We start from the raw sequence: 13082 nt of genomic DNA, 5'->3' as shown, positions 1-13082 counted from the left end.
GTATTGCTATCCAACTTTACTTATAAACGTGTTAATAAGGTGTAGGAAAGTAATGGTGCCAGTAGGAGAAGAAAGAACCATCTAGAGCAAATTAAAAGACTTCTTTGTAAATATATTTAACCATTACTGAATTAGGAAGCAACAACATTACTTCATTTGGTGACTACGGTTGGGGGGATTAACTTATAGGCACTTAATTTTGAGTCGTGTCATGTGTAAGTGGGGTTTAGGATTGGGGAACCCCTAGATTTAAAATTCGGATGAAACTTTGAATGGCTCATTAAGGAGTGATGTTTCGTTTTCTTGTTTTAAATGCAAAAATGGATCCCCAATGTCTATACCTTTAAGGTAGGGACTTATTGGGCATGACAATCTTGCTCTTACTAAAGGCAATGATGAGAGTGTCGGTGATTTGAACTAGGAAGGAGGGTGTACGTAATAGTTTTTGCAGGATTTGGGATGTGAGAAGACCCATTAATACTATAGGGTTAGTATCCCAAGTTGTCTCAAGATCATCCCTCAATGTCCCCAATAAGTGGTAGAGGGAGAAGTCTCAACATTGTTCCCTGGTTATGTTAAGCATCCCAGAAATCTCCCTGTTCTATTGTTGGCAGTGATGTGCTCACAAACATCCCTATTGCCATCCCCCTCTTTAAGTCTCTAAAATAACTTGCACTTAAAGACAAGGGTTTTGGCCCCCGTGGAACTACAATAATCACTCAAATCAGTACTTAAAAAATGTATTTTGAAGATTTGAACTTGTAACTTTCCTACAAAAGCTAATTGATTTACTACTTGAGCTCAGACCAACCAGATGTATTATTATCCTAGTTTATTTGCAGATCATGTTTCCAACTCGTCAGATTTGGAGAGGCATTACATGAGGCCAAAAATTATAATGTATTAATAAATAAATAAATCAATATCACATCAAAAAGTAGTTAGAACACATCTGAAAAAGCACCAGTGTTTGACTGTACCATGTGACAGAACTATCTCAAATTGTGATATTGCTATCAGGATTTAACTGTGTGATTTTTGAGTCAAACTCATTGACCCATGTTTCATGAGTAGTGATTCAACATGAATCCATCTCTCATGAGAATAAATGGAACACTTGGCACTCATTGGATCTAGGTGATGCTCACAAGGGTGAAGCACCGGGACTTCCCGAGAGGTCACCCATCCCAGTACTACTCCAGCCTGAGCATGCTTAACAACGGAGTTTCCTCCATGGTTAAACCCAAAGCTTGCAACCCCATTTGCAAAACCTTCACCAATTGTTGTGTCTTATGAACCATTCATCAGAAAGCCCCTTAAGCTCATCAATTGATAAGTAGGAGATGATTTCCACAGCAAGTCAAATTGTGATATTGCTATCAGGATTTAACTGTGTGATTTTTGAGTGCTAAGTGTTCCATTTATTCTCATGAGAGATGGATTCATGTTGAATCACTACTCATGAAACATGGGTCAATGAGTTTGACTCAAAAATCACAGTTAAATCCTGATAGCAATATCACAATTTGACTTGCTGTGGAAATCATCTCCTACTTATCTCAAATTGCTCTAGTTTAAGGTTTGACAGCAGGTACCCAGTTTATGAATCTTCTCTATTTCTAAATTAGAGGCATATGTAAGAAAGACAATCTTGCTCTGAAAATTCCAAATTGTGAGATTTATATAGAAGACGCAGAGACACTGAATTGTATTCAGTAGTCTAATGCAAATCTAGAATGCATTATTTCAAGTTTTCAACAATGCTAAAAATATCGAATTTCAAGATATGGTAACCATATATCTCATAAGTAAACTTTTAAGAAGCAAACAATTGAGAAGACATTAATTGAATGAGTAGATAATTACAAATTTCTGAGGTCTTCTTAGAAGCATACAAATTTAGCTTGCCAATTAGTCCCTAGCCAGAAATGGCAATTACTAAATTTTTTTCACTCGTACAATTTAAGATTAATGTGTACACTTCTCATTTGCTGAACTACTACACTAATCAATAAGTTAAACTACCATACATTTGATATTTCTATTTGTAATGAAACCAATGAATATCCCAAAGCACCCTAAGAACATTCATATTCACTTAGGTCAAGATAAGAGAACTTTTGCATATTAAAAGATCTAACTACACACTTGCAAACTGAACAGCAAGTTGGGGCAAGTTGATTCCCATGGAATAACTTTTTATGTAGACATGCATATTTGACACTTGGATCTTGCAATTGCCCTGAAATGGCTATTGATTGAGCATATTCTGACAATTTTTCCTGCGAATGTCCTAACTTTTGAGTGTGATACTTCTTATAAAAGGAAATAAGAAGCTACATCTTTAAGGAAATATTTTAAGCATTAACAAAATAACTTCAAATGATGTATGTCTAATTCCAGAATTAGTCGCTTGTTGAAGCCTTAGGAACCATATAGGAAGAATGTGCTATAGAGTATAAAATAAAAATGAAAGGTTTGCACAAATAGATTGGAAAGAAGACGTATATTAGTATAGTTGTGCCTGTTCAGAATTGGAACCATTGATGCTTGTGACTCTGGGCTCCATCTTAGATTCAGAATTTCGTAGCTGTGAAAAAGGTTTCCTCAAAAACCGCCACTTTTGAGGCTTACTCAATCCCAGAATCTTCTGCTGCTGCTGCTTACGGAATATTCTGTTGGCACGCCATTTACCACCTCGCCAGCCAAGCCCATAACTGTCATGCAACACCAAAGATTATTTTCGTTCCATTTGACAACAACAGAACAAAATGACAAAATATACTTGAATAGAAGAAAACAGAATAATGACAATCCAACAGCACACAGGCAGATAAGAAATTGTCAGGCACAGTAATAGAAGCACCAACCTAATTATCGACTTTGAGAAAAAAGGGCAATTATAGAATATGATAGTTTTGAAATTCCTATTAGGCTTTCTGAACATCTTTACTTTATACCTTTACCATCACAAAGGATATTCCTGTTGGCTAAGCCTAACACTCTGCAAGTAATATTTTCATATTATTTTACCTTAAAAAGAACTCTTATCACATCAGACAGGTTTAATGTGCACTTTGTCATTAATACAATATTTATTACAAATGAAAAATGTCAAACTGGAGTTGATTTATAATTATTTTCTTATCACACCAGCTAATCAAAAGGAAATAAGACTGGCAAATTACTAAACAATGATTTTGTTGATAAGAACAATATTTGCAGCATATAAAAAATTATAACATTTCATTAGGATCAAACTATTTACTTTCTGATTTAGCTTAGTTACTGGATTTGCATGCTGGACACTGGACCCGGATTCGGGTCCGATCCGGGTCCAGATCCGTGAGGATCTGGGCAGAATCCGCAATCCTGCTTGTGGATCTGTCAGGTACTGCGGCCCACAGATCCTGATGGATCCACAGGCAAGATAGAGGATCCTGCCCAGATCCTCGATGATCCACTGCCGATCTGCATGAAACAGAGCAAAAAAAAGATTCAAAAGTGGGCCCAATGAAGTTTTTAAATATTTTTTCTTTGTCCAAACCCTAAAAACGACCCTTTAAGTCATTATGCAAGTTCATTTACACTCACACTTTCTCTCCATTTTGCTCTCTCGTAATTGCTAGTTTGAAGTAAAGTGCTTGGATTCAAAGAAGATCAGTTGTGGAGCACCAAATACCTTGCAATAAGTGTTTAAGGTATGCACTTCAACCATATTCTTTAGTTCTTTCATAGATTATTGATTTATTTCTAGTTTTCCAAATTTTCAAATTTTTGTGTATGTGTGAAGCATGGCTTTCTATCATTTTTTTTCTAAATTGCAAGAATAGAACAATGAGTAGTCAAGTCTCAGTGGGTGGGGCTGGATCACCAAGCTTCAAAATTGATAAGAGTCTCCTTTATGGAGACACACAACGAGTCACACAATGTCCTGGGGGTGGGGCATACATATGGAAATGTAAATATTGCAATATACAACATAGAAGCTCCTATTCTCAAGTGAAACTACATTTTTTGGGCCCTGCAAGTGAAGGAATTAACATGTGTTAAGGTAGTGGGGAAGATAAGAAGGGATTACCAGCTGCACAAATAACAGCGTTAGCAAAAGAGCAAGAAGATGCTGATAGAGCAGTTGCAAAAGCAAAATGTGGTGCTTCCAAAAGAACAAATACACCAGCACCACCATCCAATCAAACAAGCACAAGAACACATCCTTTTTTGTCTATGCCAACTACAAATGATGAAGATGTAGACCCATCTCCACTCACCCACAAGAGAGGCCCACTAGATAGGGCATTCCAAAATGAATTGAGAGATGTTGCTAATCACAAAATTGGACATTGTTTAATTGCACATGTTGTTTCATTTAATTTTTTGAGATCACCTTATTTTAGGGAGATGGTGCAAGCAATAAATGAAGCACCCCGTGATTATAGACAACCTGGTTATGAGAAGTTGTGCACTACCATACTACATGATGAGAGGAAATCTATAGAGGTTGAACTTCAACCAATAAGAGATTCTTGGGTTCAATCAGGTATCTATTATTTCAGATGGTGGGAAAGATTGTAGAAATTGTCCATTGATCAATGTTATTGATGTTCTTGAAGGCAATTGATTGTGAAGGGCAAGTGAAAGATTTAGAATTTATTTCACGCATTCTCATTGATGCCATAGAGTTGGTGGGTCCTGATAATGTTGTCCAAGTGGTCACGGACAATGCAAAAGTTTGTAGGGCTGCAAGGATAATTGTAGAGTCTAGATATGCTCATATCTTTTGGACACCATGCACTGTCCACTCTCTCAATTCTATGATGAAATCAATTGACACCGAAATAGATTGGGTGAAAAAGATATATGAGGAAGCTTAAGAGATTCAAATGTTTGTGACAAATCACCACATGTCACAAGCAATTTTTAGGAGTTTCTAGGACTTGGAATAATTTAAGGTAAATTTGTATATTTAATATTCAATTATATATTATTGGATTCCATAATTTATTTATTTTTTGTTGTTTACATTAACATGTTTTAATTTTTAAATGTATTACTAACTTGAGTTTAACATGTTCTTAGGTTGCTGAAACCTGCTTTGTCTCTCACACAATAAAAATGATGCTAGATGAGGATTGGTGGGATCTTGTGAGTTATGTGTTAGAAGTCACCGATCCAATAATGGCAATGCTTCGCTTTGCAGGCAGTGATGAGCCATGCCTTGGGATATTTACGATTCCATGGACACTATGTTGGAAAAAATTAAAATGGTAAGTTTTACACTCTTTTACAACAATTGTTTATTTGAGAGATCTCTAGATTCTAAAGTTTAAATTGACATAATCACTAATTATTATTATAATTTATATCCCATATCCTAGGTCATACAAAGGAGGGAGAATGATCCTTAGGACAACGAAGCAATTGTTCATCGTCAATGGAACAAGATGACCACACCTTTGCACCTCCTTGCATATGCTCTATCCCAAGATACTGTGGTGCTTATCAAATGCTTGCGCTTATGTTATCCAATGTTTGTGCTATTGATATTTGATAGTGTTCAATTGTCTTTTGTTATCCCCAGGTACTATAGTGCAGATGTACTTCACCTTCCAAGTAGAGTACCACAATTTAGAGATGCAAAGGTTGCAAATGGGTATAAGAGGGCACTAGCTAAAATATTCCAAGATCCAAAGATTGGGGCAATTGTGAGGAGTGAATTTGTTGCCTTCATCTCAAGTGAGAATTTCTACCCTGTTGCTATAGCAGACCAAAGCAGGATGGATGCCATCAAATGGTGGTACCTTCATGGGCAAGCCTTCATGTACCTCCAACCTCTTGCCATAAAGGTTCTATCCCAAGTAAGTTTGTAAAATTTAGCACCTAAAGTTGATTTCTTAAGCTTAAAGTTAACAGTCTCAATTCTTTGAATTTATCTTGATTGTTGTATTGATATTTATTATTTTTTAATTTCTCTTTAGGTTGCCAGCTCATCTGCAACTGAGCGGAATTGGAGTACTTACTCCTTTATCCACTCAGTCAAACGCAACTGGTTGGCTCCAAAAAAAGGAGACCTTGTTTTCATTCACAACAATTTGCGCTTGTTGTCACAGAAGGATCCTAAGGACAAGAAGGGGCTCGAAAAGCTTTGGGATGTAGCACCCGAGACTCTTGATCTAGACATGACCATTCAGAATCTTGTTCGATTCACTTTGATTGATGTGGATGATGATGAGGAGGATTATGAGTTCACAATCCCCTCTACTACTAGTGGTTTGGGTTCCTCTATGATATAGATGTTCAACAATCTTTTCAGCAAGTTTGGATTTCAGCAGTCTTCTCAATAGAAGTCATATGCTCCAATTATACCAGTGATCCCTGTACAGACACCTCTAGCTTCTCTTGTAAGATCACCCAGATTTGTAGATGCTTCACCTAAGTTTGATATAGATTCTTAAGATGAGGAACTTGATCATAGAGCATCTCCTGACACTAATGTTGGTCATTCTCCTCTCCGACCTAAGTGGTGGGCTAAGACACTTGTTGATCTTTGTTATGATGAGCTCATTGATGGGAGAACTGCTCATAAGAAGAGCAAACCTACAAAGTTTGTTAACTTTGCTATCATGGCCAACATTCACAGTGCATTTGAACCTCAAACATATTTTGAGGCTAAAGGAATCCCAGAGTGGGAACAAGTCATGACATTTGAACACCCGAGCCTATTGTAGAATAACACCTGTGTCCTTTTTGATCTTCCACCAGAGAAGAAACCCATTGGCTGGAAATGGGTTTACAAGATCAAATACAAATTTAATGGTACTTTGGATAAGTACAAAGTTGGTTTACTTGCAAAGGGTTTTTCTCAACGTCAGGGTATTGATTATGAGGAGACCTTTGCCTCTACTACAAAGATGAGCACAATCAAATTAGTCCCAGCGATGGTAGCATAGTTTGGCCGGAAGGTCCATCAGATGAATGTCAAGAGTGCTTCCCTAAATGGTGATCTCCACGAAGAGGTCTACATGACGCAATGTCCTAGTTTCAAGGTTGTCGGTAAAGAACATCAAGTTCTCAGATTAGTAAAAGCTCTCTATGGCTTGAAATAGGCCCCTAGGGCATGGTACATGAAAATTGATAAATACCTCAGTGATCAAGGCTTCTAGAGGAGTTCTTCAAACTCAAATTTGTACATCAAGACTACTAACAGTGACATCATCCTTTTGATTATTTATGTGTATGATTTGATCATCACTGGCAACTAGTGGGCAGCCTCATCTATCTCTCTGCTACTAGGTCTGATATCAGCTTCACAATCAACTACATCTCATGTTTTATGACAGCTCCTAAGGTTGATCATTGGATGGCAACAAAGCGTGTGCTTCATTATGTCGTTATGTGAAGGGCTCTATAGATTTAAAACTTCTTTACTCTCAAAGTACTAATCCTAGACTCAGTGGGTTCACAGATTAAGATTGGGTAGGCTCTGTTGAAGATAAAAAGTCAACTTTTGGATATGTGTTCAGTTTGGGATTCGGTGTTGTCACATGGACCACTAAGAAGCAACAAGCAATTTCTCTCCTCTATAGAGGCCAAATACAGAGGGACAATCAAGGCAGGTTCTGAAGTTGTTTGGCTTCATCGGATGCTTGGGGATATGCAGATGTCACCAGCAAGACCGACCACTTTGTTTGTTGATAACGAAGGCGTTATTAAGTTAGCACGGAATCTAGTCTTCCATGAACGAATCAAGCATGTGGATGTTCATTGTCACTACATATAACAGCTGGTTGAAGACGAGAGAATGGACTTGCAGTATGTTTCTACCACGGATCAAATTGCAAACATTCTCACCAAGCCTCTTGGTCCTGATAAGTTTGTTAAATTCAGAAGACAGCTTGATGTTGTGGATAGATTAACCATTAAGGGAGGGTATTACGATAATAGATAAGCTTCTATTATTAGTTAATGGTTGTTTATTTGTAACCTATTGTAAATATTAGAATGTTCCTAATATTAGTTAGTTTGTACTTATCTATTAGCTTTCTTTTAGCTAGAATAGAATGTTTCTATTCTTAACAATTTTTTCTGAAGGAAACATTGTTCTATCCTTTTGTGTATATAGATCTCTCAGTCTCTATTAATAACAAGCAAATATTTACCAATTACTTCATAATAGTTGTGAGGTTTTCACACCATGGCCCCATTGCAAATGGGGATCCCTCTCTTTTTTCTTTAGCAATAGGGGTAATTGTCTTAGATGGTTGTGGTTGGTAGCAATTTTCAAGTCTCCTATTTGAGGAAGTGAGTTTGTGCAATTTTGGCCTGCTAGAAGTCAAGTCTCTCTGGGATGTAAGCAAAGTTGGGCTAAGCTAGTCATAAAGATGGAGTTGGCATCTAGTGGTTTGTGAGGAAATGAGTAAGAATCATTAGAAAATCCTTGTTCTAGCTTCAATTTGACCTTAGAAAGCCAGGATAGGTTGTGGGAGTTAGCTATGCTAAGGCTTGTTGAACCTTAAAGTTTGACTAAGGCTGGGATTTTTTGTAAACCCCCAAAATCTAGAATCGTTATAATAACTACTATGAAGCTGAAACCTATATCAAACATCTTGACGGTATTTAACTAAGACCTAAATGTTATATTTATATAAATCCTCCTGCCTCTTGAGTTGAAATTATGATTTCTGGCACAATTCCTCTGATTAGAGGATTTCTGCCATGAAAATTCCTATCAGAGGAATCTCCACCCAGCTTTGAATCCTCTTTTTTATGCAAATTCCAGTTTAAGGAGAGGATTTGGCATCATGATCACCTAAGAAAATTCAGATTGAGATCAAACAAATTCGATAAATTAAGTCCAAGAATTCAACCTCGTGACAACGATGTCAAGTTCAAGAGTGCATCAAATTCAAATGAAGCTTGTGAATAGAAGTTAGTAAGTTTAAGTTTAATCTTAAGTTTAAATTTAATATATCTCATAAGCTAGAAAGATCAAAAATCTATTTTCATTGTACATTGTAAAGCCAAATCTTTAGAAGTAGAAAAGTTGATATCCATTGAATGAATAGAGTAAGTCCCCTAAGTGATTTACAAAAAATCACATTATTTCATTGAGCAGGTGTCCACAAAAGATGGAACCTTGAAGTAATTTTCTGATCTTACACTACAAGGTTAGCATGGGAGATGGCCTTATATCAAGAGAGGATTGAACAATTGGTGTTTCACTCAAAACATTGAGTGTTTGATTTTGCATGTTGTAGTGGAATAAAATCCACAACAACAAGTGGCTTACTTAATTTGAGGTAACCAGCCTGCTGCCTCTACCTAACTTATTTTATTCCACTTCACATACAATGCCTTGAGATAAATTTTACTAATAAAAGAAACATTATAGATTGACAAGTTTATTAATTCTTGATCAAAGATATATAATAACATCTATCCACATTGCATACCAACTAATTGTCAAATCACAAGTTTTCTGTTTGCCTGAAAGCCGATATATCTTATATCAATCTGATCTGCTCTTTGATGCCTTTTATTTGAAAAAAAGTTCTTTATTCTTCCCTTTCTTCCTTGATCATTCCATCCCTTTAATACTTTTTTATTTTATTGAGGATAAAGGTCTCTTTAAAAAGAGACATCCATTTAAAGGGGGTCACGTCTCCTCATTGCTGCCATATTATTCAAATGAGATCTGCACTTCTGATTAGAGATTGAATTCTTGTTTTTCCATCCTCCCCCCTGTCAATTGAATTGATCTCCTCTTTTACATCTTTAACTATGGAAAGTCACACCTCTTAATAAGAAATGAGTCATAACTTTTTATTGCTGCCTTTTAAGAATAATTAATTATTTCCAGACTTATCTAATTTATATTTGTTAGTTATTACTCCATGAATTTCTGAAACGATGATTCCCCCCTTCGATTATTGACATTCCCTCTCATATACCTTGTCATGCTCAAAGGACGCATCCCTTTATTTTCTGCTCTGTTTTAAATATAATTTTTAACTTTTATTGATATTAGTATGATTATATTTTAGTATTTAGAGAAATTGCAGGAGGCAGGAGAATAGCCCATGAATTTATCCATATTTCAGATTTTATTTTTATGTCTGATCATTGTCACCTGAGTCTGTTAATCAACACCTTAACAGAATCACAGTTTTATTCCATCACTCAAGTCTAAGGATTACGATTTGACTAGGAAAAAGGCTGCAATCTAATTGTTATACAAGCTTCTATCTATCTTGTAATGGTTAAGACATGACACCTGTAATGTCCCCTTCCTACCCAATTAGCAGGGTGAACCATTAGCCTAGACAGTCAAGTTTCTGCAAGCTAATGGGTAAGCGAATAAGGAACTCTAGAAGCGTTCTACTTGACTTTGGTGTAATATTATAATTTAATATTTTATCATTATGCGACCCAGGACTTCATAATTAAATAAAATAAGGTCCTAAGTGAGAAATTAAAATAATTCATTTGTGCTATTTAATTAGTATAAAGTAAGTTAATCAAGGATCCCACCATCAAAAGTTGTTCTTAAAAGGGGGACCCCTAGGGATTGGAGAGCAAATAAGTGTGAAGGTCCTTAAGTCGTCATGACCCTCTGTCAGGCTTGCTTCATTGGAAGATCGATCAATGAATGCATCCATTGGCTATGGTGATCATGTGCAGTAAGATCTAGATAGCAAGATCTGAACAGTAGTATGCAACATGAATGATTCTCTTTTCAGTGTTCTTTGTTGTGCGAATAAGAAGAAATTTTACATTAACCAATGTTCCATTCCCATATCGTGCTAGAATGACTAAAGAATAGGCCAGCTTCCAGTGGCAGCAATGGTTGTCTATGGTATTTGAGATTGAGTGACAGCAATGGATAACAATGACTACAATTAAGAACAATGTGCTCTTATGCAATGTGCTTTTTAGATTTGTGATATGTATGTTGATTTCAATATAACTTCCCTGATGTACAAGCATAGTGTTGAACAAAAGCACCAGAGTAAGTCAGTTAATGGATCTTGGAAGGGTTCGTGTGAGGATCCAGAAAATCACACGAAGTGGACAGTTGAGAGAGTCTCTTCTTTGAAGGTATTGTGTTTGTTATGAGTTGGTTTAAACAACTCACTAGTTCTAGAGTTAGGCAAAACTGTTTGGAGATGGAAGGCATTTTCCTATATTTATGATATGTATTGAGTGTTTTGTGTGTAGAAACAAGAAAGACCGTACATTTTGTCACTTCTCTGACTTTCCCATATTTTCTAATACACCTCTGGATGACATCATTCATCCTTTATTCATCATAGAAAATTGAACGTCTTTTGTCTCACAGACCAATTCCCAAGAAGAGGTGTTAGATGATCAACCTGGTCTTTTACACAAATTAGAGCCACTTTTTTATAGAACGAGTATTTGAATAGGTAACTCAGGGCAAGCCAGTTTCCCTCTGTAATTTCTCCAAAAATTCATAATACCTATGTTTGTCTTAATTTTGAGCTTTATTTATATGAGAAAACAAAGATTAGGTAAATGGAGAAAAAACAAAAATCCCCCTACTGTCATAAAGGGAAAGAGGCCATACTTTCCTCCATTAGGAAAGGATTCTTGGTGACTTTTAAGAAGTCAAAAAAATTGCTCTTCCCCTACTGTCATAATGAATAGAAGCCATACTTTCCAACGTTAGGAGAGGACTTCTTGGTGACTTTTAAGAATTCGACACTGCTGAAATGTGGTAAGAGGTGAGAAATATTTTGGTATAACAGAAAGCATGATTTTATCTTCTAATCAGGTCACCTGATAGCCCTAGACTATGTTTCAATGTTTGACCCTCGATTCCATGAGCCCCACACACCCCAATACCATATCAGCAGGAATATGTTTGAGATCAGTTCCCTACAGAATATTATACAACCAACATAGGAAAGGTTCAACTGGATTTTCAGGTCTTAGAGGAAAGACTGCTACAATCTACTACTATTAAAAATGCAACGAACAAAGAAAATTGCAAGAGTCTGAGAAGCAATGAAATAGGAACCAGCAAGCATGTGGAAGCTTCAAAAGACCTACCCTTGTGGGACCTTAGTTTTCTAGATCCTTTCTTTGCCTTTGTCCATTATGATACAAAGCAATAAAACCAGTAATCCATTTACATTCTAAAGTTGTCTGTTGCAAAAAAATTGATTATAATCTGACAAGTAATGTATTGTTTAAAATTGGTGTAATTTTGGATCAGGGCAGAAATAATACATAATATATTCAGCACAAACTTAAAACAAACATTAAAGCAATCCAAGAGAAACATTAGGAAAGGATCTTGGTATACAAATATTCATTTTAATCCCATTTGTGAATGTGAATAAATGAAAAGGACCTCCCAAAGCAATAAAAATATTGGCACTAAATTGATCCTAAATAATATCCTGTCAACAAATAAAATTTATAGACATACCCAACAATTAGGGAGGTTGCTGCAGTTGCTGCAAGAGCTTCATAGCTAACATGTCCAGCATTGACTATTTTCTTGATTTGCTCCTGCTCTACATGATGAGATTTGTTCATCTGCAGGCACCCAAGTATATCAGTTTTCTTTCAGTTGTAGCATCCATAAAAAGACCTGAAACTGATCGAATTACAAAAGAGCTTCACTCGATACAAGTTTCTCAAACAGTCAATCTAGACTATAACCAATGCTCTGGCTTTAAAAGCACAGACTTTCATTCCAAAGAATATGAAGGGAATCCTGCATTGCATGCATAGAATACAGGTAATATGGCCAAAAATCTGCCATGTTGATTGAGCCATATGGTACCATGACTAAATAAGAAAAAAAAATAGTATGTGTACATAGATTGGCTACTGTAACAAGATAAGTAAATATGATTAAGTTCCATTGACCTAAACTTGATTAAGACATTTACAATGCTGATAGTCTCTTTGAGCACACTGTGAGGAACCTGAAATCAGGCTGCCCATGCTCTACAAGGCCACCAATCAAGCCAACGTGCACCTATATTAATAGTAGAGGAGAGATGTAAGGAAGGCTACTGTGAAAGACACAATGATACGTCATCAATTTG

General features: G+C 36.2%; 1 protein-coding gene across 1 annotated transcript in view; it reads right to left on the bottom strand.

Annotated features, from left to right (window-relative positions):
* Positions 1 to 2093: 2093 nt before the first annotated feature.
* The window catches only part of LOC149562527 (triacylglycerol lipase-like protein), a 61183-nt gene continuing 50194 nt past the window's right edge, over positions 2094 to 13082 (bottom strand). The window contains exons 4-5 of the mRNA XM_089826003.1: positions 12455 to 12564; positions 2094 to 2717 (exon numbers count right to left, since the gene is read on the bottom strand). Of these exons, the coding sequence (XP_089682129.1) occupies positions 2510 to 2717; positions 12455 to 12564 (318 nt within the window). The 3' untranslated portion in view covers positions 2094 to 2509. The remainder of the gene's footprint in view (positions 2718 to 12454; positions 12565 to 13082) is intronic.

This window comes from Cupressus sempervirens, chromosome 4, assembly GCF_028749045.1.
Source record: "Cupressus sempervirens isolate cs-2001-9-10 chromosome 4, ASM2874904v1, whole genome shotgun sequence".
Lineage (NCBI taxonomy): Eukaryota > Viridiplantae > Streptophyta > Pinopsida > Cupressales > Cupressaceae > Cupressus > Cupressus sempervirens.
The sequence above is the reverse complement of the archived record's forward strand: the minus strand, read 5'-3'. Positions and strand labels throughout refer to the sequence as shown.